The sequence below is a fragment of the Schistocerca serialis genome, chromosome 2 (assembly GCF_023864345.2).
Source record: "Schistocerca serialis cubense isolate TAMUIC-IGC-003099 chromosome 2, iqSchSeri2.2, whole genome shotgun sequence".
Lineage (NCBI taxonomy): Eukaryota > Metazoa > Arthropoda > Insecta > Orthoptera > Acrididae > Schistocerca > Schistocerca serialis.
The window spans coordinates 654,928,389-654,952,582 of NC_064639.1; the positions used below are offsets into that span (position 1 = coordinate 654,928,389).

The 24,194-nt window shown below is 38.5% G+C and overlaps 1 protein-coding gene across 2 annotated transcripts in view; it reads right to left on the reverse strand.

Annotated features, from left to right (window-relative positions):
- Nucleotides 1-24,194, reverse strand: part of LOC126457738 (MOXD1 homolog 1-like) — a 175,655-nt gene that overhangs the window by 15,875 nt on the left and 135,586 nt on the right. For both annotated transcript variants that reach the window (XM_050094283.1, XM_050094284.1), the window contains exons 7-9: nucleotides 23,519-23,682; nucleotides 15,945-16,187; nucleotides 10,989-11,179 (exon numbers count right to left, since the gene is read on the reverse strand). In XM_050094283.1, the coding sequence (XP_049950240.1) occupies nucleotides 10,989-11,179; nucleotides 15,945-16,187; nucleotides 23,519-23,682 (598 nt within the window). The remainder of the gene's footprint in view (nucleotides 1-10,988; nucleotides 11,180-15,944; nucleotides 16,188-23,518; nucleotides 23,683-24,194) is intronic.

Here is a 24,194-nt window from a genome sequence, read left to right on the forward strand (position 1 = left end):
TGACAGTGTGTGTCCATGCAAGGGTAAATGTCTTGAATACCTCTCAACAGGCCTTGTAACACATAACTCACCCATGTACACAAACCTATCAGTTAGATGTGTGACGATTATACCCAGTCTCCGAGAGATAAATCAGAGAGTGGACACATGACAGCTCTCAAACACAGCCACACAACAGAACTAGCACAGTTTCAAACTGCGAAAGCAATGCTCATGATTTGTACCTCATTTCTAACAGCAATGCCTTCAATAATTTTGTTTGTAGATTAAATGACATAAATGATTGACTGAACAAACACTGTTTTTTTTTCCACAGTTTTATTACTGCACAGGTTTCAGGACAAAAAACAGTTTTTTTTTAGTTAATTTACAATGTTTCATCAAGAACCCACAGTTGATTCAGTTAAAATGATAAATGATTGAATTTTAATCACAATGGGCAAAAGTCAAGGAAAGGATTGTCCCATTTGTATATGTACTAAACAAGAGGTTTCAATGTTGGGGCTATATACTGCATATTGTGCAAGTGTGTAGTCATAGTACATGAAGTGTTTGCTACAGACAGGCATTTAAAGAACACAGAAACATGTCAGGAGTTACCATCTTTGGTGCAAAACGTGTGAGATAGCACATAGGAAATTATACAAGAAATCTTTTAAATTGCAGAGGCAATGTTTCCACATGCAAAACCACCACACAGGACAACCACAAGTATTTAATGATGGTCTACTGAGAGTCAGATTGCTGCTAGTTTGTATGTGGGAAGTCAGAAACCCTTTACTACCACTATAGTACAGAGACAAATGCACTGCATATGGTTCAAAGTCAATGACCAGTTCGTACCACAGTGCTTGTGCTTTCCCATAGTTCACAGTACGAAGCAAGTTACAAATGTTGTGGGTTACCGGGAGAAGAAAAAAGTAGACACTGGTGTGTGTGTGTGTGTGTGTGTGTGTGTGTGTGTGTGTGTGTAGGAGGAGAATCAAATATGATTTTACAGTGTAAGAATAAAGTAAGGAGAATAACCATTACACTTTCATTCTGAGGTGTTAAACTGACTTAATTTGAAAATTTGTAATATACACTCTACTTCTTTGTACTGACTCATAAAAGTGCAAGCAGTGTATTTGCAAATTTCCATACCAATTGTTCATATTTTAGTGCTCCCAGTTATGAAGATAAAAGTAATAGTAATTGTAAATTGTGTATCAGAAAAGTTCATAAAGGAATTCAGTGTAGAACCTGCAAGTACTGGTTTCATGAAAATTGTTGCAAGATCAACTTAAAACTCGTAACTGATGACTATTTGTGGACCTGTGAGCCGTGCATAGCAGCCGCGTGTGAAAGTAAATTTTCAAACATTATCAAAAATAATGACGAAATAATCAGAATGCTACGAACCGATATTGAAGTGCTAGAAGTGAAATATGCTGTCCTCCAAGACCGATATACAGCTCTACAAAACAGTAGTGCTTCGACAGTGTGTGCAGATCGGTGTTATGTATGTCGTGGAAACGTAACCGTCGATGACGCCACATTTGTATACAAGAAAGGAAACCCACAAATGAATAAAGAAGTCTCAACAGTGGACAAAGTTCAGTGCTTGATAAACAGTGATAATTCAAATAACAAAAACAGTGCATCTAAAATTGTAGTAGACGGCAACACGTGGACACAAAACACACGTGGTTGCATAAGAAAAAGTTCCGATCGCGTACGTAAACAAATGCAACGGAAAAATAACGTAAAAATATTTGGAGACAGTCACGCTCACAATATTTCGATATGCATGTCGAACTCTGCTCAAGATGGTTTGTGTATATCAGCAATTGTTAAACCAGGAGCAAAATTCGTGAATGTGGTAGAAGACATACACACAGAATGTGCTAAATTCACAGAAAAAGACTGTGTTGCGATAATCGCAGGAGCAAACGATGTTTATTGCAATGAGGCCAGCACTTTCATTAAAAAGCTACTCGTATTGCTGCAGTTATTACAGCATACAAACGTAATACTAACAACTGTGCCCACGAGATATGACCTGGCAGACTGGTCTTGTGTGAACAGAGAAATTCGCCTAACGAATAGTAAACTGAAACACTTTTGCACTAAGTTTACGAATGTGACACTACTGGATACAGACAGGTATGAGAGACACTGCTTCACAAAGCATGGACTACATCTAAATAAGTTTGGCAAAAATAAACTAGCAGCAGACATTGGAAAAGCTTTTCATGAAATAATAGGCCTAAACAATAACGATCATGAAAGCAGACCAGTCATAGCCCTAACTAACAAGGGAAACTAGTGAGCAGGGCCAACTCTCGCAGGATTTGGCCCAGTAACAAAAATCTGCAACAAGTAATTAATACACAAACGAAAGTTTACTCAAACAGCAATACAATTAAAGACAAACAAAAGTTAACAGTGTTTCATCAGAACATAAGAGGCCTATACTGCAAGCTGGATCAGTTCACAGCAAATATAGAAGACACAAAAGGTATAAACAGTGCCCACATTCTGTGTCTAACAGAACACCACATCACTGCTGGTATTGAAGTGGTCCCTATTCCCAACTATGTTTTGGCAATGTCTTATTGCAGGAACTATATGGACAAAGGAGGAGTAGCTGAATATGTAAAAAACAATGTCTTGTTCACGGCAATAGGTGTTCAAAGATTCTGCTTTGAGCTACATTTTGAAGTATGTGCTATAGAGGTGCCAGACACTGTCTCCAGATTAACAGTTGTGGCAGTTTACAGGGCACCATCTGGTAGTTTTAAAGTGTTTGTTAAACAATTAGATACTCTTTTGTTGTACTTAAGTAGAAAAAATAGGGGCATGGTAGTTGTTGGGGATTTTAACATAGATTTCTTGGTTAATTCTCCCTACAAGGTGGAGTTTGAAAATCTCATGGGCACGTACAACCTTGTTCCTGTGGTTAGCTCGCCCACCAGAACCACAACCCCTTCCAGTACTCTCATTGATAACGTTTTTGTTGATCAGAGTAAAGTCAACCATATTAATATTGAAATGGTTATAAATGGTCTGTCTGACCATGATGGACGAGTTACTTTCAACAGCTTGGGAATTCCTCTGAGTGACACCTCACTTAGATGGAAAACAGTAAGGAAAATAAGTGAGGAAGCTATTCAAACGTTCAGATCATGTCTTCAGCATACTGACTGGACACCTGTTTATCTAGCAGAAACTGCTAATTCAAAATACAATTTATTCACAAATGAGATAGCAGGTACCTTTGAAAGTGTATTTCCAACAAAGTCATACAGAGTCCAACCTGCTAGGTCTGCAAAAAAACCATGGCTCACTAAGGGCATCACAGCTTCCTGTCAGAGAAAAAGACAACTCTATGTAGCATCAAAGACTTCTAACAACCCTGCTCAGCTAAAACATTATAAACTCTACTGTAAAATTCTTGCCAAAGTAATTAAAAACTCTAAAAGTATGTGTATAGCATCTGAAATTACTAATTCTGAAAATAAAATTAAAACAATCTGGATTGTGATAAAGAGAGAAACAGGGACTGTAAACTACACCAAAGACAAAAATATTGTTTTAACTGTTGACAACTCAGAGATAACTAATAGTGAGGAAATTGCTGAAATCTTTAACCGACGTTTTTTAACTGTCCCAACACAGATAGGTTGCCATGGTTCTGTAGATAAAGCTGCCTGTATAATGAAAAATAATTTTCCAGAACCTTTCAGTCAAATAAGTGTGCTTCCCATTACTGCCAATGAAATCAAAAAAATCATACAGTCTTTGAAAAATAAACATTCTGCTGGTATCGACGATATTTCAAGCAAGCTGTTGAAGGCTTGCTGTAGTGAAGTGGCCGAAGTTTTGTCTCACATCTGCAACACATCCATGCAACAAGGAGTGTTTCCAGACAGAATGAAATACTCTGTTGTCAGGCCCCTGTACAAAGCAAGGGATGCTACAAATGTGTCAAACTATCGCCCTATCTCTCTATTAACAACATTTTCAAAAGTCCTAGAAAAAGCTCTGTGCAACAGGATTGTGGCACACCTTGGTGACCTGAACATCAGTAACAGTCAGCAGTTTGGTTTTTAAAAGGGAGTTTCAATAGATAACGCAATTTTCTCATTCACAAATGATGTTCTAGAGTCTATAAACAGAAAGAGGCTGCCAATTGGTGTCTTATGCGACCTATCAAAGGTGTTCGACTGCGTAGATCACCAGATACTCTTTAAGAAGGCCTGTCATTATGGAATTACAGGACCTGTAGGGAACTGGTTAAAATCGTACCTCGAAAATAGGGAGCAGAAGATTATTCTAGATGTTTCAGATAGTGTATCACAATATATAGTGGACTCTGAGTGGGGAATTGTGCAACATGGAGTGCCACAGAGATCAGTGCTTGGGCCCTTGCTGTTCCTCATATATGTTAATGACCTGCCTTTATCCATCAATAAGCGGTGTAAATTTACAATGTTCGCTGATGATACGAGCATTGTGGTGGATAATGTGTCAACTACTGACTTAGAATCCGAGGTCAATGATATCCTTAAAGAAGTTCTGGGTTGGTTTAGTATTAACTCCCTTTCAATAAACCTGAAAAAAACCAATTTTATCTAGTTCCAGACAACCCACAAAAACCCAAAAGAAACAGTTATCACACAGAATGATCAGATGATAAAGCAAGTGTACTTATCAAAATTCCTAGGCGTATACGTGGACAGTAGGCTGAACTGGGAACATCACGTTCTACAAACACTAAAACGGTTGACGTCGGCAAAATTTGCTTTACGAATTTTGTCATGCTTCAATAACATTACCATCTCAAAGTCAGCTTACTTTGGCTATTTTCATTCAGTCATGTGTTATGGCATCATCATCTGGGGCAATACACCTGCCGCAAAGAAAATCCTCACAGCACAAAAAAGAGCAATAAGAATCATTTGTGGTGTACCCCCACGAACCTCATGTCGAAATCTTTTTAAACGACTTGAAATACTGACAGCAACATCTCAGTACATATATTCACTGATGTGCTTCATAATAAATAACCCCACTCTGTATGAAACGAATTGCCTACATCATGAACATAACACCAGAAGAAAAGAGGATTTCCACTGTGAGTTAAAGAACTTGACACTTATTCAGAAAGGGGTAAAGTACGCTGGAACGAAAATTTTCAATTCCCTACCCAACAGCATCAAAAGTATAAGGAGTAGTACATCAGTATTTAAACGTAGCTTGAAAAATTATTTACTTGAGACCTCACTTTATTCACTAGAGGAATTCTTTCAGAGAAATAAGTAAAACCCAGATTGGAAAGATGTTTTTAAATTTTCTGACACTGTTTACTGTTAAACTAATGTAATAATGCCCTAATGTAAAAATTCCTGTTTTTCCCATTTCCATTTTTGGGTCACTTTTAAACCCAAAGTGGGAAGTTTTGATTACTGTTCAAGGTTAAAATAAATGCAATAATGCCCTAAATATGAAACTGCTATCTTCACATTTATGTTGACTAGTTTTTAAGCTAAAAACTATGACTTTTGTGCACTGTTATTAATACTATAACAATGTCTTTATTCTATGTATTTTATTATGTATTTTGACACGTTCCACATCTGAGTGACTTGCTCACATGTACAGATCTATGGAACAAGTATATAAATAAATAAATAAATAAATAAATAAAAGTGCATTTATGATTTGTAATTCCCGGACTATCTATATAAGTACAACTTAAAATAATTTTGTAAAGTTATCTCGACAGCCAGGCTGTGATAAGTTAATCTTCCCATGTCCCTTCTCCTCCAGTAGTCACTAAATAATCTTTATACTCATACCTCACATCTTTGTATGATACTGCAGTGTTATTCTTTTCACCTCATTCAGATGGAAATAATAAATTCAGTTTGCTCTTTTCTTCACTTCATAAACCAGGGTCCAGGTATTGGTTTATGGCACAAACTGCTTAGGTAACTATATTACTTACTATCCCTTTGTAACAATACCCGGGCCAGTGAAACATGTCACTTGACAGCTCACATGTGGTTGGCTACACAGCAATTGCGAGGTTGCAACAGCTGCCACCACACACGCCCACAACTCCAAAGTACATTTTGCAAATGTAAGCTACAATCAATGTTTATACGTAAGTGCAACAAAGTACGAATGACGACGGAGACTAAGTGTTTGATAGTATATTAAACAGGACAATAAAAACACCCGAAGTTAATGACAATATCTATGAAAAGTTGTTCCAAATTATCACAGTAATATCTGCATGTAAAATGTCATATAATAATGCAATCTAAGCATACCAAAAACACGCTATCCGCACTCATAGAAAGAAATAAAGCAAAACATGCATAGCCTACCTGACTGCAGAGAGTAAAAGAATTAATTCTGTATACACTTACACTCAGCAATTTACGATGTCAGTGGCACAATTCCATCCAGTTCTCCTTCACTGTCATCGGAATCGGCGCCAAAACTGTTGTCTTCGTCATCGTCATCATCATCATCATCATCATCATCATCAAGATAAATCATTAACTGTTCATTTTCATTTATAATGACATCTATAGTCTGTGCTTCTCTTATTAGTTTAGCAACATGGTCTACTTTTTTCCTCCATGACACAACGTCTACAGTAACAAGACCTTCACGTAGCCGTCTTTCCACTTCTGTTATATTTTACTAACTTGTTGTTACTTCTAATGTATGCCTTGACTTCACTCCAAACCAATTCAAATGGATTAAAATGATAGTGATAAGGTGGTAGCCTAATTACCGAGTGACCCTTTTCGCTTGCAATTTCATCTAAAATGTATTTAGGTATCACAGGATTATTTTGTTTCATGAGCGAGTATAACAGCAACTTTGTCATGCTCATGTCTGCAGCAATGTGTCTCGCCTGCTACCACTGCACCATAGTTTCTTTATGGTCACTAGTGGTGGGAGTTTTATCTAAAATCACAGAATGGTATGGTGCATTGTCCATCACAAAAACTGTCGGAACACTAAATTGGAGCAACAAATTTTTAAACCAATGTAGAAACCATGGATGGTCCATCTCCTCATGACAGTCACCGTTTTTTTTTTTTTTTTTTTTTTTCTTTTTTTTTTTTTTCAATCGAAAAACTAGAAGTCCTTCAGGCACAAAGCCGTTTGATGATTCTGCATGGGCCACAATTAATCGGGATCCTCTTCCTGTTGGTTGATGACCGCTGCTTTTCACAGTATCATTTGTGCAGCATTTCTCGACTGATTCTCCAGCGTTGACCAAGGTTTCGTCTAACCATATGACTGAGTGTATGTCCTTTCCTACAATTTTGTGTAAGAAAAGGAACAGTTTCTGTCCATCTAACTTTTTAAAAAGGAAACCCATATTTTTTTAATATCATTTTAAGTGACTTTTTCCCCCCTAAGAAAAGTTCACTTTCTTTTAAAGAAGTTAGCAACTTAACTATTGTGGGGTATTCTTTCTTTATATAGTATCCGTATACATGCTTACAAATTGCATCAGTTTGGAAAGAATCAATACCTGTAACAGGACGAGGCTGCTTTTTTTTCTTGCCCGGAGTACTTAAAAACACAGTTTCTTCCACAGGGGCTTTCTTCCAAACTGTTTACTTCACTGTCTTGTAGTCTTGAAGTAGCACCCCTTTCCTTATAATTGTTCTTTCACTGAGTCCTAGAGTTTTCGAGGTACACTCTAAAACTTTACTGACAGGAATCAATGCATACACATCAACAGAAACAAATTCTTTTTCTTGCTCGTAAAACTCACATGTCCTCTGTAGCAATTCCAAAGCCTGACTATTTAATGGCACTCCACGGTGCAACGGATTGTCACTTGGTTAACAACATCGTTTTGGTGACATCGTTCAACAAACAAAAACTGTAGTCAAGGCGTTAACACAACACAATCGCAGGCGTTCGCGTACTAACATACAATGTTTACATGGAAGCCAGCAATGTGGTGGCGTCGACACCGGAACCTGCTTTTGTTCGGTGCTGTTATTGGTTAAGAAGACACGGCACCTCCCGTTCTTCACTTGTTTGTTAGTTATACTACCAACTCTATGGCACTTGGGGAGTGGCCTTCAAGTGACATGTTTCAGCAGCCCGCGTATAGATCTGCATCATTTATGTCACGACTGGATAGATTGCATCAAGATTACATACATAGAAACTAACAGACATATGAACAATGCAGGCTCAAAATGGCTCTGAGCACGATGGGACTTAACATCTGCGGTCATCAGTCCCTTAGAACTACTTAAACCTAACCAACCTAAGGACATCACACACATCCATGCCCAAGGCAGGATTCGAACCTGCGACCGTAGCGGTCGTGCGGTTCCAGACTAAAGCACCCAGAACCACTCAACAATGTAGGAAAAGATACACTGCTAATTACTGTAAAGAAGACACATTAAGCTGCAGACAAATCAATTAGAAGATACTTACACAGAGCTTTCAGCCACAGCATTCATAAGCAAAAGAGAAACCCATACCATTCACACACAAGCAAGCACACCTCACGCAAACATGACTGCCAACTCCAGCAGCTCAGGAAGATAAATACATATGAACAATGTAGGAAAAGATAGACTGCTGCTTAATTTATGGTAAGTAGCAATCTATCTTTCCCTACATTGTTGATAATCTAACCTGGAGTTTCCAAAGTTTGATACGTACATTTGAATTGTTTACGATTTTTAATATACATAAAGAAAAATATTCACAATATGTGCATAAAAGACAAAACAGTACTATTTTGGCCATTTACTTTGGTCACTATTGAGGAATTCAAGTATGATGAGTACTCTTTTAGGTCCTGTGCAGTTTTCCTTTTGAATGGTCCTGATGGCAGTGATTCATGGCAACATTTTTAAAGCAACAATTGGAAAACTATCTAGTGTTACACACAGATGACAGTTTGGTATATCAATGATCCTCTTGTTGCTGGTGTCATGATTATGTATGTCTTGCCTCATGGTGAAAATCCGTTGGTTTTCATTTTCACTGATGAGGCACAAAAACATGTACTGGCTGAATACTGTCATTATTTCTATCTGGGTGAATATAAGCTTGCAGTGCTCCTATCTTTTGCTTGATGCAATGGTATAGACTGCTTTCTTTTGTACCATTAATAGGTACTGCAATCTGCAAAGTGTCCCCATAACAGTAGTCCATAATGTACGTGGCTACTCTCTGTGTGCTCATTCATTAACAGTTTTCAGTCACTCATGGATCCCAGCAGTTTGACAGCCTCCATGTTATCATGGTATCCAATGCTGTTAAGGCTGGATATCAGATGATGTGTTTTTTCTTCATTAATTTTCATTTTATTGTCAAGGTAACCACTCTTTCATGTTTTCAAAGAGCACATTTGTTGCTTGCAGAGCTTATGCAGCAACTCTACCTTTCGCGAAAAGTGTGGTGTCATCAGCAAATTGTAATTTGTGGTTGTTACAACTGAGATTGTTGATGTTAATAAGGAACACGAGAGGTCCTATGATGGACCCCTGTAGTATGCCATGCTCCAGTTTTTGTTCTTGGGAGATTGCACCCTGAACTGATACTTCTAGCTTTCAGTTTTCAAGATAGGATTGAAGAGTAGCCAGAACAACACATCCAATACCATAACACTTTAATTTACTATGCAATATTTTGTGCGAGACACAGTCAAATGCCTTGCTGAGGTCACAGAATGTCAGTGCCACATTTGCTCTGTCTTCATACCTTTGCCGTATCTTCCTTCAAGTCCATTGCTTATTTCATTATCCTGCTAACAGTGCATGCAGTGAGAAGAAAGAGGTACTGAAGTTGGCTGTATGAATCACTTGAAAATATGTTAGTTGAGTAAACGTGAGAAGTAGCTTACATAAAGCATAAATTGCTGTTAGGTGGAAAAAATAATTCATTTGAATGCCAAAATGGATCACCTACTACAAAGAATCTTGACATTGCTTTCACTCATTCATCAAAAAATGGTTCAAATGGCTCTGAGCACTATGGCACTTAACATTGAGGTCATCAGTCCCCTAGAACGTAGAACTACTTAAACCTAACCAACCTAAGGACATCACACACAACCACGCCCGAGGCAGGATTCGAACCGCGACCGTAGCAGTCGGATGGTTCCAGACTGAAGCGCCTAGAACTGCTCGGCCACATCGGCCCATTCATCCACTGATTCTGATTTTTTCATTTCAGTATTCTCTACAACGATTGCTCATGCAACATATTTCACAGCGAATTGCAAATCATATTGAAAATTGCTGCACATTTTCAATTTTTCAGTTCTCAATTTAATCTATGGGCATCCTCTAATTCAATTCTCTAAGCAGTCCACAGTTCAACCCAGAATTCATTTTCATCAATCTATTTCCTTTTGTTGCAAATAGTTTCAATCTCTACAGCAGCAGCAAATTTCCACTTGCACAAAGTCATGCTACACATTTTCCAATGGCAACTGTGGAAACTGCCTATCAGACAATATGTGAATAACCCTCACATTGCCCTTCTTAGGAGCAACTCATAAGCCACTCTCATTGGTAAATCTCACTGTCATTGACTACCTTGTGGAGAAGTGCTTAAGAGTCCCTCTTAAGAGCTACTGTCAAGAATTCTCTAATGGACATGTGCCTGCATTCATTTGAGATGGAGTAAACTCTTAATGGTCAGGGGTGAGGGAAGAACTCTGATAGAATTTGTTGAAAGAACCATTCTGGCAGTTTCTGAAAGTTATTTAAGGAGACTACACAAACATGTCAGGAGATTATACTAGTTTAATATTATTTTGGAAACATCCAAATTGTTTGTACAGTCTTTAATTCCTAATATGATGTGTTTTTAATGTACTTCACTTATATACTCCATTTGTCACTTTCTACTTATCATTTAAGTTCTTAGGTTGTCTCTCTCCTACGATATTTATCATTCTGAATTATACTACTGTCTAAAATTTTACTCACCTATTTTCAGGTTGGTCAATTTTAAGAAACATCCTTTCCACAGTATCCATATCCACATCATAGAATTCCTTCACATTGAAGGTCTCAAAAAAATATTTTACTGGTGTCATACTGTAACAGGCAGCCAAATTTGTTTTTGGATAATAGAGAACAAATGCTAGACACATTTCTTGTTTTGTTGAGAATCCACCCTGCAATCACGAAAATCACATTCACATTATCAACTGAAGCACTGACATTCCGCAGAATGCATTTCTAGAACAAAATCATTATTGTGTGGATCATGTGGAAAAGTAAAGGTATCACTATTCAGTGAGAAACACACACAAACTGCCTGTATATATTAACATTTTACCAGACTGGCTGGCGCGCTGCCAAGATGACGTCAGGCGGCCTTATCGGCACGGGGTCAAAGGTCAAATGCTCAGTGTGCTGACGTGACACGCTGTTACATACTCTATGCCGACAGGTTCTAGATGTACCCTTGTCCGGTTCTCAGCTACGGTACAGATCACTTTATTTGTGAAAATACAAAGTACAGTCACCAACAAATTTTACATATTCACATACACCTTTTCCTTTAATCCAAACAAATACAGATTCATTTACAGATATTTTCCTTCTGTTACAAGTATACAATGTTAGTGCAGAAGTTGACATATATGCTGATTTTCCAAAGTCTTTATTAGCCAATTCAGCCATATGATAGGTACGGTAGGCAATAATGTCTCTGTCTACAAAACTTTCAAGGCCAGGAACATTAGGTACTCCTGTACCACCTCGTACAATAGCTACAGTAAGCCAACCATTACCATGACTGAATGTATCATTAAGGTCTATGCTAAAATTAATTCTACATCCAACAAATACACAGGGGCCGTCGACGAGGGCATTAGCAGCGATGTTCTTCACGGTATTCCTCTTCTTGTCTGCGGCAGATGTAGTCAGTTCTATGTTTTCAATTGTTTTATATACTGTTTGTTTAACACGACGTCAATATCTTCTGAAAGGTGTTAAACAAACAGTATATAAAACAATTGAAAACATAGAACTGATTTACATCTGCCGCAGACAAGAAGAGGAATACCGTGAAGAACATCGCTGCTAATGCCCTCGTCGACGGCCCCTGTGTATTTGTTGGATGTAGAATTAATTTTAGCATAGACCTTAATGATACATTCAGTCATGGTAATGGTTGGCTTACTGTAGCTATTGTACGAGGTGGTACAGGAGTACCTAATGTTCCTGGCCTTGAAAGTTTTGTAGACAGAGACATTATTGCCTACCGTACCTATCATATGGCTGAATTGGCTAATAAAGACTTTGGAAAGTCTTACATATAAAACCTGTACATGTTTCAAAATTAACTGCAGCTGTTTACTGATCACTTATATCATAATAACCCAACAATACAAATACTTCCAACATACAGAGTAAAATTAACCAGTGACCATGTAGTTGAGCCATTGTGTAGTTGAGTTAAGACTCTATTCATTGCTAGTCTTGCGAGCATAGTTCTTCCTTGGAGATAACTAGCAGGGAAAGAGAGAGAGAGAGAGAGAGAGAGAGAGAGAGAGAGAGAGATCCATCTGGATGCCATACCTGCTCCACCCCTCACCTCATTAGTCACCTGTGGACCCAAGAGCAAGACCTAGCCTACGGACCCAATCAGCACAACTATTCCTGCCACATCACTGCGATGCATTACCCTATCAGTGTGCCACCATTGCATAGAGGTAGCGTTTCCACCTACGACACAAGGGGCTAGGATTCTATTCCTGGCAGGGGACTGGGTGTTTTGTGTCCTTCATCATTGTTGACCCTCAAATCGCCAAAGTGGCATCAAGTAAAACGGACTTGCAATATGGCAGCCGAACTCTCCCGCATGGGGCCTCCCGGCCAACAATGCCATATGATCATTTCCATTTCCATTGCCATATCAGAGGCAAGGCAACCTGTGAAAGAGTATGTTACATTTCAACTCTGCTTTAATTTCTGCACAGCCTTTTATATGGGAAATACCATCAACCTGCTGTCCACCTGATGAATGGCCACCACCACAGTTCCCCAAAATTAAGTGACTAACTAATGGCAGAACATGCCACTGAGCACAACATGATAAACTTCAATAGCTCTTTCAAAGCCCGTGCCATCTATATCCTATCTCACAATACCACCGTATCTTAATTATGTAGATGGGAACTGTCCTTCCAACATATCCTTTGATAGCACAATCCCCCTGGCCTTAATCTCTGCTACCCCTGTCCCACAATCATCTCTATACTGTGTACACTCCACTCCACAATCTACATTCGCACACTGTTCCATCAGTCAACCTCCCCCCCCCCCCCCCCCCCCCCCACTTCATATCTCTCTCTCTCTCTCTCTCTCTTCTCTCTCTCTCCCCCCCCCCCCCCCCCTCACCACTTCCTCATGTACCACATGCAACTCCCCCGTCTGAGACAGGGCAGCCTCACCAATGCCACATTGCTGTCTCATTCCCTTGCTGTGTCTGTCTCCCCAAGCTGTCAGCCTTCTTTTCCTCCTACTTATTTCTTTCATCCACTCGGCCCAACAAAGCCTGCAGCGGCAGGACAATATAGCTAGCCAGTACAATCTACCCATACTTTTTTCCATCTAAAGTTTGTTCTGAGGAAGAATATTATCTGAGCACTAGCTGTGATTTCAATCTTGTTTATGTACCTGTTGACTGTTCTACATCTCAACTCTTTGATTAACTATATTCTATTCAGAACTTCCCAGAACCATGTTGCTAAATGTAATCAGCTCCAGTTATCATTCTATTTGTGGTCTCATTCATTAATACACATTGTAGCACATATACACAAGTACATGAAAATTAATGTTTGGAACAAAATGAGTTGTTCAAATTTTCTGTTAGTACCACAATTTGCATGGTTGAAATCTTATACAAGCTACAGAAAGTAGGCTATTTTTACAGATAGGAGTATATATACATTCAAACTGGAGGAACACCAAATGTTAAGTTCCTCACGTGTCTTATGCTAGGCCACCGAGTGGGGTGGCACAGTGGTTAGCACACTGGACTTGCATTTGGGAGGATGACAGTTCAAACCCATCTCCAGCCATCCTGATATAGGTTTTCTGTGATTTTTCTAAATCATTTCAGGAAATTGCCAAGATGGTTCCTTTGAATGTGTACAGCCAATTTCCTTCCCAATCCTTCCCTTATCCGAGCTTGTGCTCCGTCTCTAATGACCTCGTTGTTGATGGGTCGTTAAAACACTAATCTCCTCCTCCTCTTATGTTAAGCCACCTGACCTTAATTCACAAAAATTATATACCAAAGATGTGATGGACTGCCAAATCTTCAATACCTCTTGATGACATGTATACTGCAGCGAAGAATCTAAAGAATCACTCAAAACATTGGTCTGCATTATTATAAAGCACTGTATCGCAGCAGTCTCGTATGAAATCTTCATGATTCTACTGTCCCATCAAATCTGAATAAAGCTTCACACTTGCTGAGAAAGCAGAATTCCTTGGTCAATGTCACTGCTTATCATATGAATAATTATGTCATATTCTTTAGACGTTTCCTACTCATAATTTTTTGACAGACTACACTTAGGTTGCTGATGATTATGAATTTTTTCAAGATGATTCAGTTATCCAGCCAATAAACCTAGAAGCTGACGTAATGTTAAGCTTTTGAAAATCACAAAACAAATGACTTTGTCAGCATCACAAACCAGAAGTTATTTTAAAGCAAGAAATGTTTATCTATAAACCAACCGAGAGAGAAAAGAAAACCCACTACCTTATGCACCACAGCAGTGTGGTCAGAGCTGCCTTGACAAAACCAGCACACATATAAACTTGAAGAATAGTTTAACAGTAAGACAATAACTCCTTAGCTGATTATAACAGAGTGGTGACACAAGGGATAACATAGATGAGAAATTCTAGATTTCTATGAGATACAAGAATATCTGTTAAGATGAAGATGATAATCTGTATGAACAGTGCCTGGTCTACAATAATGTAGACAAGAGGAGATGCAGTACAAAAAAAGAATTTGCATGTTACTGATATAAAAATATTAATATGGATGTATGCCATTAAAAGTTTATCTGTGATCAGTGAAGAACATGTCAAAACAATGGCAACCATCATCAAACTACCAGAAAAAAAGGGGGAAGAACTAAAATAGAAGCCTCAAAAATTAAGAGAACAAAGATAGCCAGTCATAGATAAATAATTTCTCAACAAGTAATGAGAAATATTAGTCGAAAGAGACAGAAATTATGAAGCACTGGACCATAACAGATATAACATCAAGGCTACATATGGTAAAGAAGTAGAAGAAGAAGAAGAAGAAGAAGAAGATTGATGTGAATAATTTCACTGAGATTCATCATCTCGTCTATGGGCAATATATTACTGCACAAGTAATACATAATACAGAGTAGTAATCACTAACTTTTACTACAGTGTCACTAATATTTAGTAAATATTCTGGCTGGAGCAGCTGGAGATAGCAGTCATGTTTGCATGAGGTATGCTTGCTTGGATGAATTCTCTTTTTTTTCTCAAGAAGGCTTTGGCTGAAAGCTCAATGTGCAACAACAGTCTTACAGAGTACCTCTCTGCAACTCAATGTGTCATCTTTATGATGAGTCTATCCTCATAATATTGTTAATATTTACAATGTAATATATAACAGATCAAAGGAACTGAGGATCCCAGATAGTGGTTAAGCCTATAGAATGAAAACTGTAATAGTTGTGTGATTTTCCCACTGTGCTTATAATTTCATTTGTTGTAGATATCTAACATGACTATACTTCATAACAGAATTCAATAATGTCAATACAGTCCCTACTTTCCTGTGTGTCTAAAAGTAGAACATGGTATTTATGAGATGACACTTTGTGTTGATAATGATATTTTCATTATAGCTGTACTCACATAAGTTGGTTGCTTCCTTTTGGACGTCTGGTACACACATTCAGTGACAAGCTCATCTCCAGGAAGGAATTCAACTTCCTCCTGAAGTCTGCGAGCCTGCTGGTAGTTGAAGTCATAACTATCATCTCTAACAATTGGTTTTAGCTCCTTCTTGTCACGCACATGTCTGAGACGTAAGGCCTTCCCAGCCAAATGAGAGTGCAGGAGTACCGAAACTAGTTTCACACCTGATTGCGGCAGCAGCTGTAACATTTAATAGTGCAAAGTGCTGCTTTTATATACTCCTTTGCTATTGAAGACATTGTTTTTTTCCATTTATTTTCACCTACAAAAGGAAAGAGTAAGCATTCTTATAGGCTATACAGAACAGTCTTTTTTTTTTCCTTTTTTAAGAACAATCAAACTGAAGTTCATGTAAGACCACATGTACAAAGCCACGTGATGAAATATTTCAGAAAGAACTCCAGATATGTGACCTTTTAAATAAACTTCATTTCACTTCTCAAAATCCTTTTCTATCTGTCAGATGCAAAGTAACAGACATGAATGAAGTAAGGGCACTTATGGCTGTTCATGGATCTATGGTGCAAAAATTTTTTATACACTGCCTGACAAAACAAGTGACGCATCCAGAAGACGCAGTCACACATAAATATAACCTTATATAACATTAATCATAATTATCAGTAGTGCTATGCTCTCTGACAAGTAGAATGGCCTGCAGGGTGCATACACTGGTAGAATATATGAGGGGTGTGAACAGTGTAAGGTGTTGAGCGATCACCATGAAGGACACAGAGATGCCGCACTGTCATGTGAGACAAGATTATCAGCACCTGACGGAGTTTGAAAGGGGCCTCATTGTGGGTCTCCACTTGACCAGCTGGTCAAATCATGCACTACCATGATTTGTGGGACATTTGGATTTTACAGTGGCTCTACTTTGGACTGCATGGGAAAGCGATGGCAGGCATACTTGTTGTCAAGTTTCTTTCCATATAAACAAAAAGAATCCATGTTTGAAAATATAATTTGGCAGATAAAAAAATCTTCTCACCTACTGGTGGCAAGAGAAAACAGATATAAAAGATATGGAAATGTGCAAGCTTTTGGAGATATTGGCTCCTTCTTTTGGCAGAACAAATGAAGGTAAAGGAAGAGGGATGAAGGAAAAAGACTGCACTGGATGGAATAAGAAGGAAGATCTTATTTGTTGGTCCCTGCACCAGATGAAATTTGAAAAGCTTAGAACTTAAAGGTGGGTGATGGGTTATAACCAAGACAGGCTTACTGGAAAAACAAGTGCAACAGTCAATAAGAACACAAAGTTAAGTGCACTATACACATGTGAGGGGGAAGTGGAGAAAAATGGACTGGTTAGAAAATAAAAAAAAAAATATATAGAAAAATTAAAGTCAACAAAGAAAAGAACAGTTACTGAAAACAAATGTGGGGATCACAGAAATTAATGTAAATTTTGGACAGGTAGGTGGCAAGAACCAAGCAGATGTTGAAGTGCCAGTTTCATCCAGCAGAGTTCTGAGAAACTGTAATCAGAACAGAGAATCCAGATGACGTGTGGGATGAAACAAGCACTGAGGTACAATTGTCATGCTGTAGAGCATACTCTGTAACAGGATACTGTGTGTTTACACAACTGCCAGTACACAACATGTGCCAATTTACTGGTGGCTCTCCCTTTGATACTATCTGTTTAGTCAGTTTTTAGGTTTAATGTGAAAGGGGTGTGTAGCTGGCCCTTGTGAGGCTTAGGTAACATCTTGCAAAATGGCATAAGATTTGGAACAGTACAATGTGAAATTTAATCAGGAGAATTTATTTAGACATTCCAAAAATTTCAGCAAGTCTGCCTCACCAACAGTCCATTTGGCAAAGATGTCATCAATGTATCTCAACCAAACCAGGGGCTGAAGCCTGTTGCATCCCAGGGAAACCCCTCCTAGTGGCCCATGGAAAGGTTGGCACAGGAAGGAGCCGTCCAGGTTCCCATGGGATTACTCCTGATCTGTTTATATATCTGCCCCTTAAAGGTAGAGTAGCTGTTTATAAGTGAAGTTGATTAAGTTGGGCAGGAAGTATGTCACAGGTTTGGGAACAAGTGGGTGCTGGTTGTGGCAATACTCAGCAACAGATGGACCATCTGAGTGGAATGGTGGTACACAGGGAGCTGGCATCAATGGTGACAAGAAACATGCATGGTGGGAGTGCGATGGGCAGATTTCAGATGATCTAGGTAATGGTTGGCATCTTCAATATTGGAGGGGAGTCTTTGAATTATAGGCAGCAGGTGTCGATCAATCAAGGCAGAGGTCCAGTTAGCGAGTGCCTTCAGCCCCTGGAGCGAGTGCCTTCAGCCCCTGGTTTGGTTTAAAAGCATTAATGACACCTTTTCCATATAGACCCATGGTGAAGTTGACCTCTTGAAATTTTTGGAATCTCTAAATACATTACCCAAGTTAAATTTCACCTGGCTCTATTTCAGATCTCATGCCACCTTCCTTGATGTTGACCTAATCCTCACTGAATGTCAGCTAAACATTTCTGTTCACATTAAACACACAAACAACAGAAATTACCCAAAATATCCACGGGTGTGCTGCCGGTCTATAGTGTCCAACGGGCACGGGCCTGGGCCCGCTGGACACTATAGACCGGCAGCACACCCGTGGATATTTTGATTATCAAATACGCCGGGAGAAACTCAAGAATCACAACAGAAATTACATTTTGACAGTTGACATTCTTTCAAAGCAAACATTCACTCATGTACAGATTTGACATTCAAGGCAGACTCTTTAGAACAATACACCACCATTCTCACCTCAACCTTTCCTGCACATAAATATCCCATCAGCCGAGTTCAAAAGCATATTTTCCACTCCATCACATCCAATTCTGGTAATGCTGATCCCTCCAAAAAACAATTTAGTACTACACCTCTTGTTATTCAGTACAATCCTAGTCTTTAATGTAATAATTAGCTACTTGCCACAAGGCTTTGACTTCCTAAAATCATGCTTTGAAATTAGGTCCATTCTGTCTGACATTTTGCCCGCCATATTTAGAATAGCTTATCCCCCTCCCCCCCCCCCCCCCCCCAACCCAAAAAAGAGAAACTCTTTAATAACCAGTCTGACCCTAGGCTCTTTCTGCACCTATTTTCCTACCCTATGGCTTCCCCCTGTATGCCCCTGCGATCGTTCCCACTGTTAAGATGTGCCTGTGACAACTTCCTACTACCTATATCAGCCCTGTAACTGACAAACATATCAAAAGGAGAGTCACCCGTGAAATGGCATGCCGTGTACCAGCTGTTCTGTAAATACGTTTGTACTTTTCATTGGTATGATTACCACTAAGTTATCAGTTAGGATGAATGGACATACACAGAGTGTGTATGCTTTGTAACACAGTATCCTGTTGCAGAACATGTTCTACAACAAGACAGTTGTGACCTCAATGCCCGTTCCATCCCACATATCACCTGCATTATCCCTCCTGATACCACTTTTTCAGAACTCTGCAGAGTGGAACTGCTTGGTTTTCATCATCCACCTGGCCCAAATTTACATTAACTTCTGTGGTCTCTGCATTTCTTTTTAGTAACAGTTTCTTTTCTTTGTTCCCTTTTATTCTTCTAGATCTTTTATTTTCTGACATGTCTAATTTTCCCCATCTCCCCCTCACCTGTCTGTCATAAATAATGCACTTATCTTTCTGCTCTTATTGACTTGTGTGTGATGTTTTTTTTCATAATGCTCGTCTTGCATAATACCCTATCTTCCACCTTCAAGTTCCCAAGTTTTCAAATGTCATCCAATGCAGCACCTACAATCAGGGTTCTGGGCAACTTTCCCATAACTCTACCCATTTCTTAAATGTTGGCAGTCCTTTTCTTTCACCCTTCTTTCTTTCCTTTCGGCCTCTCTCTCAGGGAAGTACTTTTTTTTTCAAGCACACACACTAACAAAATGTGTACCTCTCACATTGCACTGAGTCCACCCAGACATCAGCACTGAGAAGGATATTACAGGGGTATGCACATAAGCAAACAGTTGGTGGGATGATGTGGAGTGATAATGGACAGTGTACCAAATGACACTCCAGGCAGCACTGGCATTCTTCCTCATCTGACTGCAGTAAACACTTTGGGGTGAGGATTGAACATTTATCATTGATTTTCATTTTAGAGTGGGTATGGTGAAGATACTTAACCACTTTGGTGTTCATTATGGTTGGCATAATGCAACCATATGAAATATTATGTTAGAAGTCACAGTGACAGGTTTCTAAGAGCACAAATGTATCTAGGCAGAGTCATAAGTTATACAGTAGCCCATTGTGGTGCTTACAACAGTGCTGTCAGTTACCAGGGTAGGCTACAGCTGAAGAGTGTGTCATGGGACAGCCACAGAGAGCACAATGATGATGCTGTAAAGTATGCTCTGTTCCTCTCAGCACAGAATACATATGCATCCACCATTTTACTGACACACCACTATAACGGTGCATGCTTAAATTATGCTTTTGTCCTAACTTTCAGCTATATGTCTATTTCATTTTACTTTTATAAATTTAGATTCCTACTTCTTTACAATGATGCACTTATAGTTTCTCTAGCATTGTTTTAGCAGTGAAAGATACAAACATAATCTTTCCTTGAAACTTTGTTGAAAGGCTAATTTGTATCAGAGCCTTTCAATTCCGCAGGCTCACGATGAAATCCCACTCTGAACATACTTTACATCCACACCAACTTGATATGCTGTAGTTTATTGCCTAAAATTGGCAGCAAAGTTTTCATAGCACCCACTTGTGTGTTCCGTCATTTCAGAATAGATGGTCTTTTTTCCCCATTCTATGTAACATTTGCAATTTTCAGCATTTAATTTAACAAAATCTTCATACAAAAAGGCAATGATGTTATTTTTTTCTTTAAAATGTATTGTATGATATTGTTAGGTTTAAAAACTGAAAGCCTTTTCTACTTTTTTTTAAATATGAAAGGCAACATGTGCCCTCTGAAGCTCAACTCTTCCTGTATAATCTTTTCAGTGGTCAATGAATGGAACTTAGAGGAAATAACATTTCACCTCTGTTTCAGAAGAAAAGCCACCTGGAATTTCTAAACTCGTCAGTCATTCTTAAAGGTAATGGCATTATAATCCTACCATGGTTTACTGACAATGAGCATTTATACATTTCTATACCAGATGGGAAAGTTTTCATCAACATGCAAAAGTGTCCATTTTTCTTTGCTGTATTTCAGTTATGATCATACTTATTTCTCTAAAAAAAATTTCTGAAATACAGTAAAACACCTGTTTTACATTTTTGTGCAGTCCAGACTTTAAAAAATGCAAAACTGAGGAAAATGCTGAATCAAGGGAAAAGTTAAAACCCCTCAAAATATTAGCAAAAATCCATGTAACTGGCATATATGATGAAAATCGCAATACCCTTCAATACTTTGTATAAGATTTGTCTAAGTGAAGGAAATTAAATGTACAATACAATGTTTATAGAATAATTTGTGGTATGGACTTCATCAGTCTTAAAAAATCATAGATGTGTAACAGCAAGCAAAAGCTCATCAAAAAATTCAAATTGATGTCTGGGTACAAGGCAATAGTGCTGTTTTCCGATATGCCACAACCACAAATTATATGTTCAAAACAAGTATTTTTTAGAGATCATCCTTTGCGCTCACCCAGGAAAAAGCAAAAATTGATGAACATGTTGTATTAAACCAAAAACATCACAGCAGCTAACAGGTTAAACCATAAGCACAACTGCGGACATCATCTTAATGACACACTTTGTCAACATTGCTGTTTTTGTTTCAAGCTTTCCTTACACGCCATACTTCATATGCTCACCAATGCTAAAGTGTTATTTTAGGCTTCATAAGAGAACGAGATGTGAAAAAATGAGTTTACTTCCCCGGATGACATTACAAGCTTATTAGAAGTTGGCTCAGTGAATTTCTGTACACTGTGTAAAACATAAATATGAAAGAAAGCTCAAGTACTACAGTTCTGCTTCATGCCCTCTATCAATGTCGCCAATCTTCACGATTTACAGTGCATGGTGTGTGCGGTGCAAAGTATATACAAGAGTAATGTATGTAGTAGTTGCAACTATATCATGTCAGATTTGAAAATGAAAGGCTTTATTTGAAATGTGCTACTGCAAAACCCTAGTTCTATTTTTGTGTGACATCTCTGTCACAGCACATCATCTACATGAAAAGTACATTTCCAGCATTTCACAAAATGCTTTCACCTCTACCTCCACTCCCGTCACTGAAGAGCCTCTCTCCCTCTCCACACATCCAGTAGACGAGCTCATTTTACATGCGTTAGAGTGGTTTGCTGGCTGGCTAACAAGTCGCCAGCCAATAAGAGTTCACTAGCCGGAAATAGGTGACGTTTCCTTGAGTATCTTTTAGGCTCGATGTTTGAATTTAAAAGGTTGACAATTGATATTGTTGCTGAACATGGTACATTGAAAATACATACAAAAAGATGAGACTGAGTTACAAGTGGCACAAGAAAATGTGGTGGCTGGGCCCCTTCATCACATATTGGCTCAGTCTGGAAAACTTCATGTCAACTGTCTTGTTTTTTCCATTACCACTGCAACCTAGCAGTAGTTTTATCACAACTGCGCAGTGAAGCTAATTGTTGCAAGTTGTGTTGGCAACAACAGTCATGGATCCTCTCTCACACATCCCCTCTCCACAATGGCCTAAAATATTCCCTTAACTCTGCCATCACCCATGGCATGAACCATCTGTCTTTTGTGCCACTTATAACTTGTTCAGTCACATCAAATATCAATAGCAAGAAAATGCAACAAAGTCAAGCGAGACATCGAGTAACAACTTAGAATTGAGGTAAACCGTACTAGGAAGAAATGTAAAATCAGGGAATTTTTAGCATTGATCTTATTTGGCTCTTTCACAGGGGCTATGAATTTATGGAGTAGAACCGTGAAAAACGTAATATCGCAGAACATAAAATCGAAGTTCCACTGCATTCTCATACTATACATACAATTTTAATGTTTTTTAGCAGCACAAATGAGTGTTAAGTTAACCAAATCATGTTTACTGTGTTTATACAAGATTATTACTGAGCTCTGAATGAGAATAATTAACTGACATAAATGAAAAGCTAAGGGTTAAACTTTATTATCAGGCATGTCAATGATGAACCGCCAGTCAGGTGAGCAATACCAGTTTATTCATTATTTATTTTTTGTGGAATCTCATTGGTTATTATCTTATTCTCCAGACATCATATGTCAAACATCAATGCAAAATGCTTCAAACCTTTCTGGAGATTCACTGCTAAAAAAAACGAGTTACGGTGGCACCAACATTTTAAACAATTATTCACTGAGGAAAGTCATTTGTTCTTTTAATATCAAATGTCTTGTGAATGGGTATGAACAGAAACAGTGCAATGATATTTTCAAATTGTGAACGGTAAGACAAGAAGCATCTTCTCAACCGAAAATTATGTAGACAGGTGCACATGTGTACTCACCTTGTTGGTGCATGCTCCACTGCAGTAACCAGCTGTTCTATACGCTGGCTGTCCAGGTGGTATAACATGAAGTGGTGTTATTGTAATACCACTTACAAGAATTCCACCATCATAATGGCGTAACTGGTCAGTGTGGAAAACACGAACTCCAGAACTGTCACGACCTGCAGTTCAGAACCAGTGATTGCAATTAACTTTGTGGTGTATTTCTTTTTTTCCAAAATGTCAAATTACACATAGAAACAAATAAGAAAAATGTTCAGTCACTGGTCAACCACCACATTAATACTATAAGCCTAAGGGCATGTATGCACCTTCAGCACAGTTATGACACGTCTTCGATATGAGACCAAAAGTATATGTTATATGAATGCCCATGGCTAAGCACAAGTTACAAATCCCTTTGTATATGGGGAAGTGCCTATAATCAATGCAAGCAATCAGTAATAATACCAACATAGGCCACAACTTTCATGCTGTTTTTTGTAACAGTAACAGGTCATTCTAGGAAAAATGTTGTGATCATTAGGCTGTAAAGATACTGAACAACCATCTCCTTGTAAGGTAGAGTAGCTTGACCACTAATGGCAAGAGGGAACAGAAAGTGTGAATCATTTCCACTGTCCATGATTCAATCATAATGTTTCTGTGAATATAGTTGATGATGTGTCTAAAT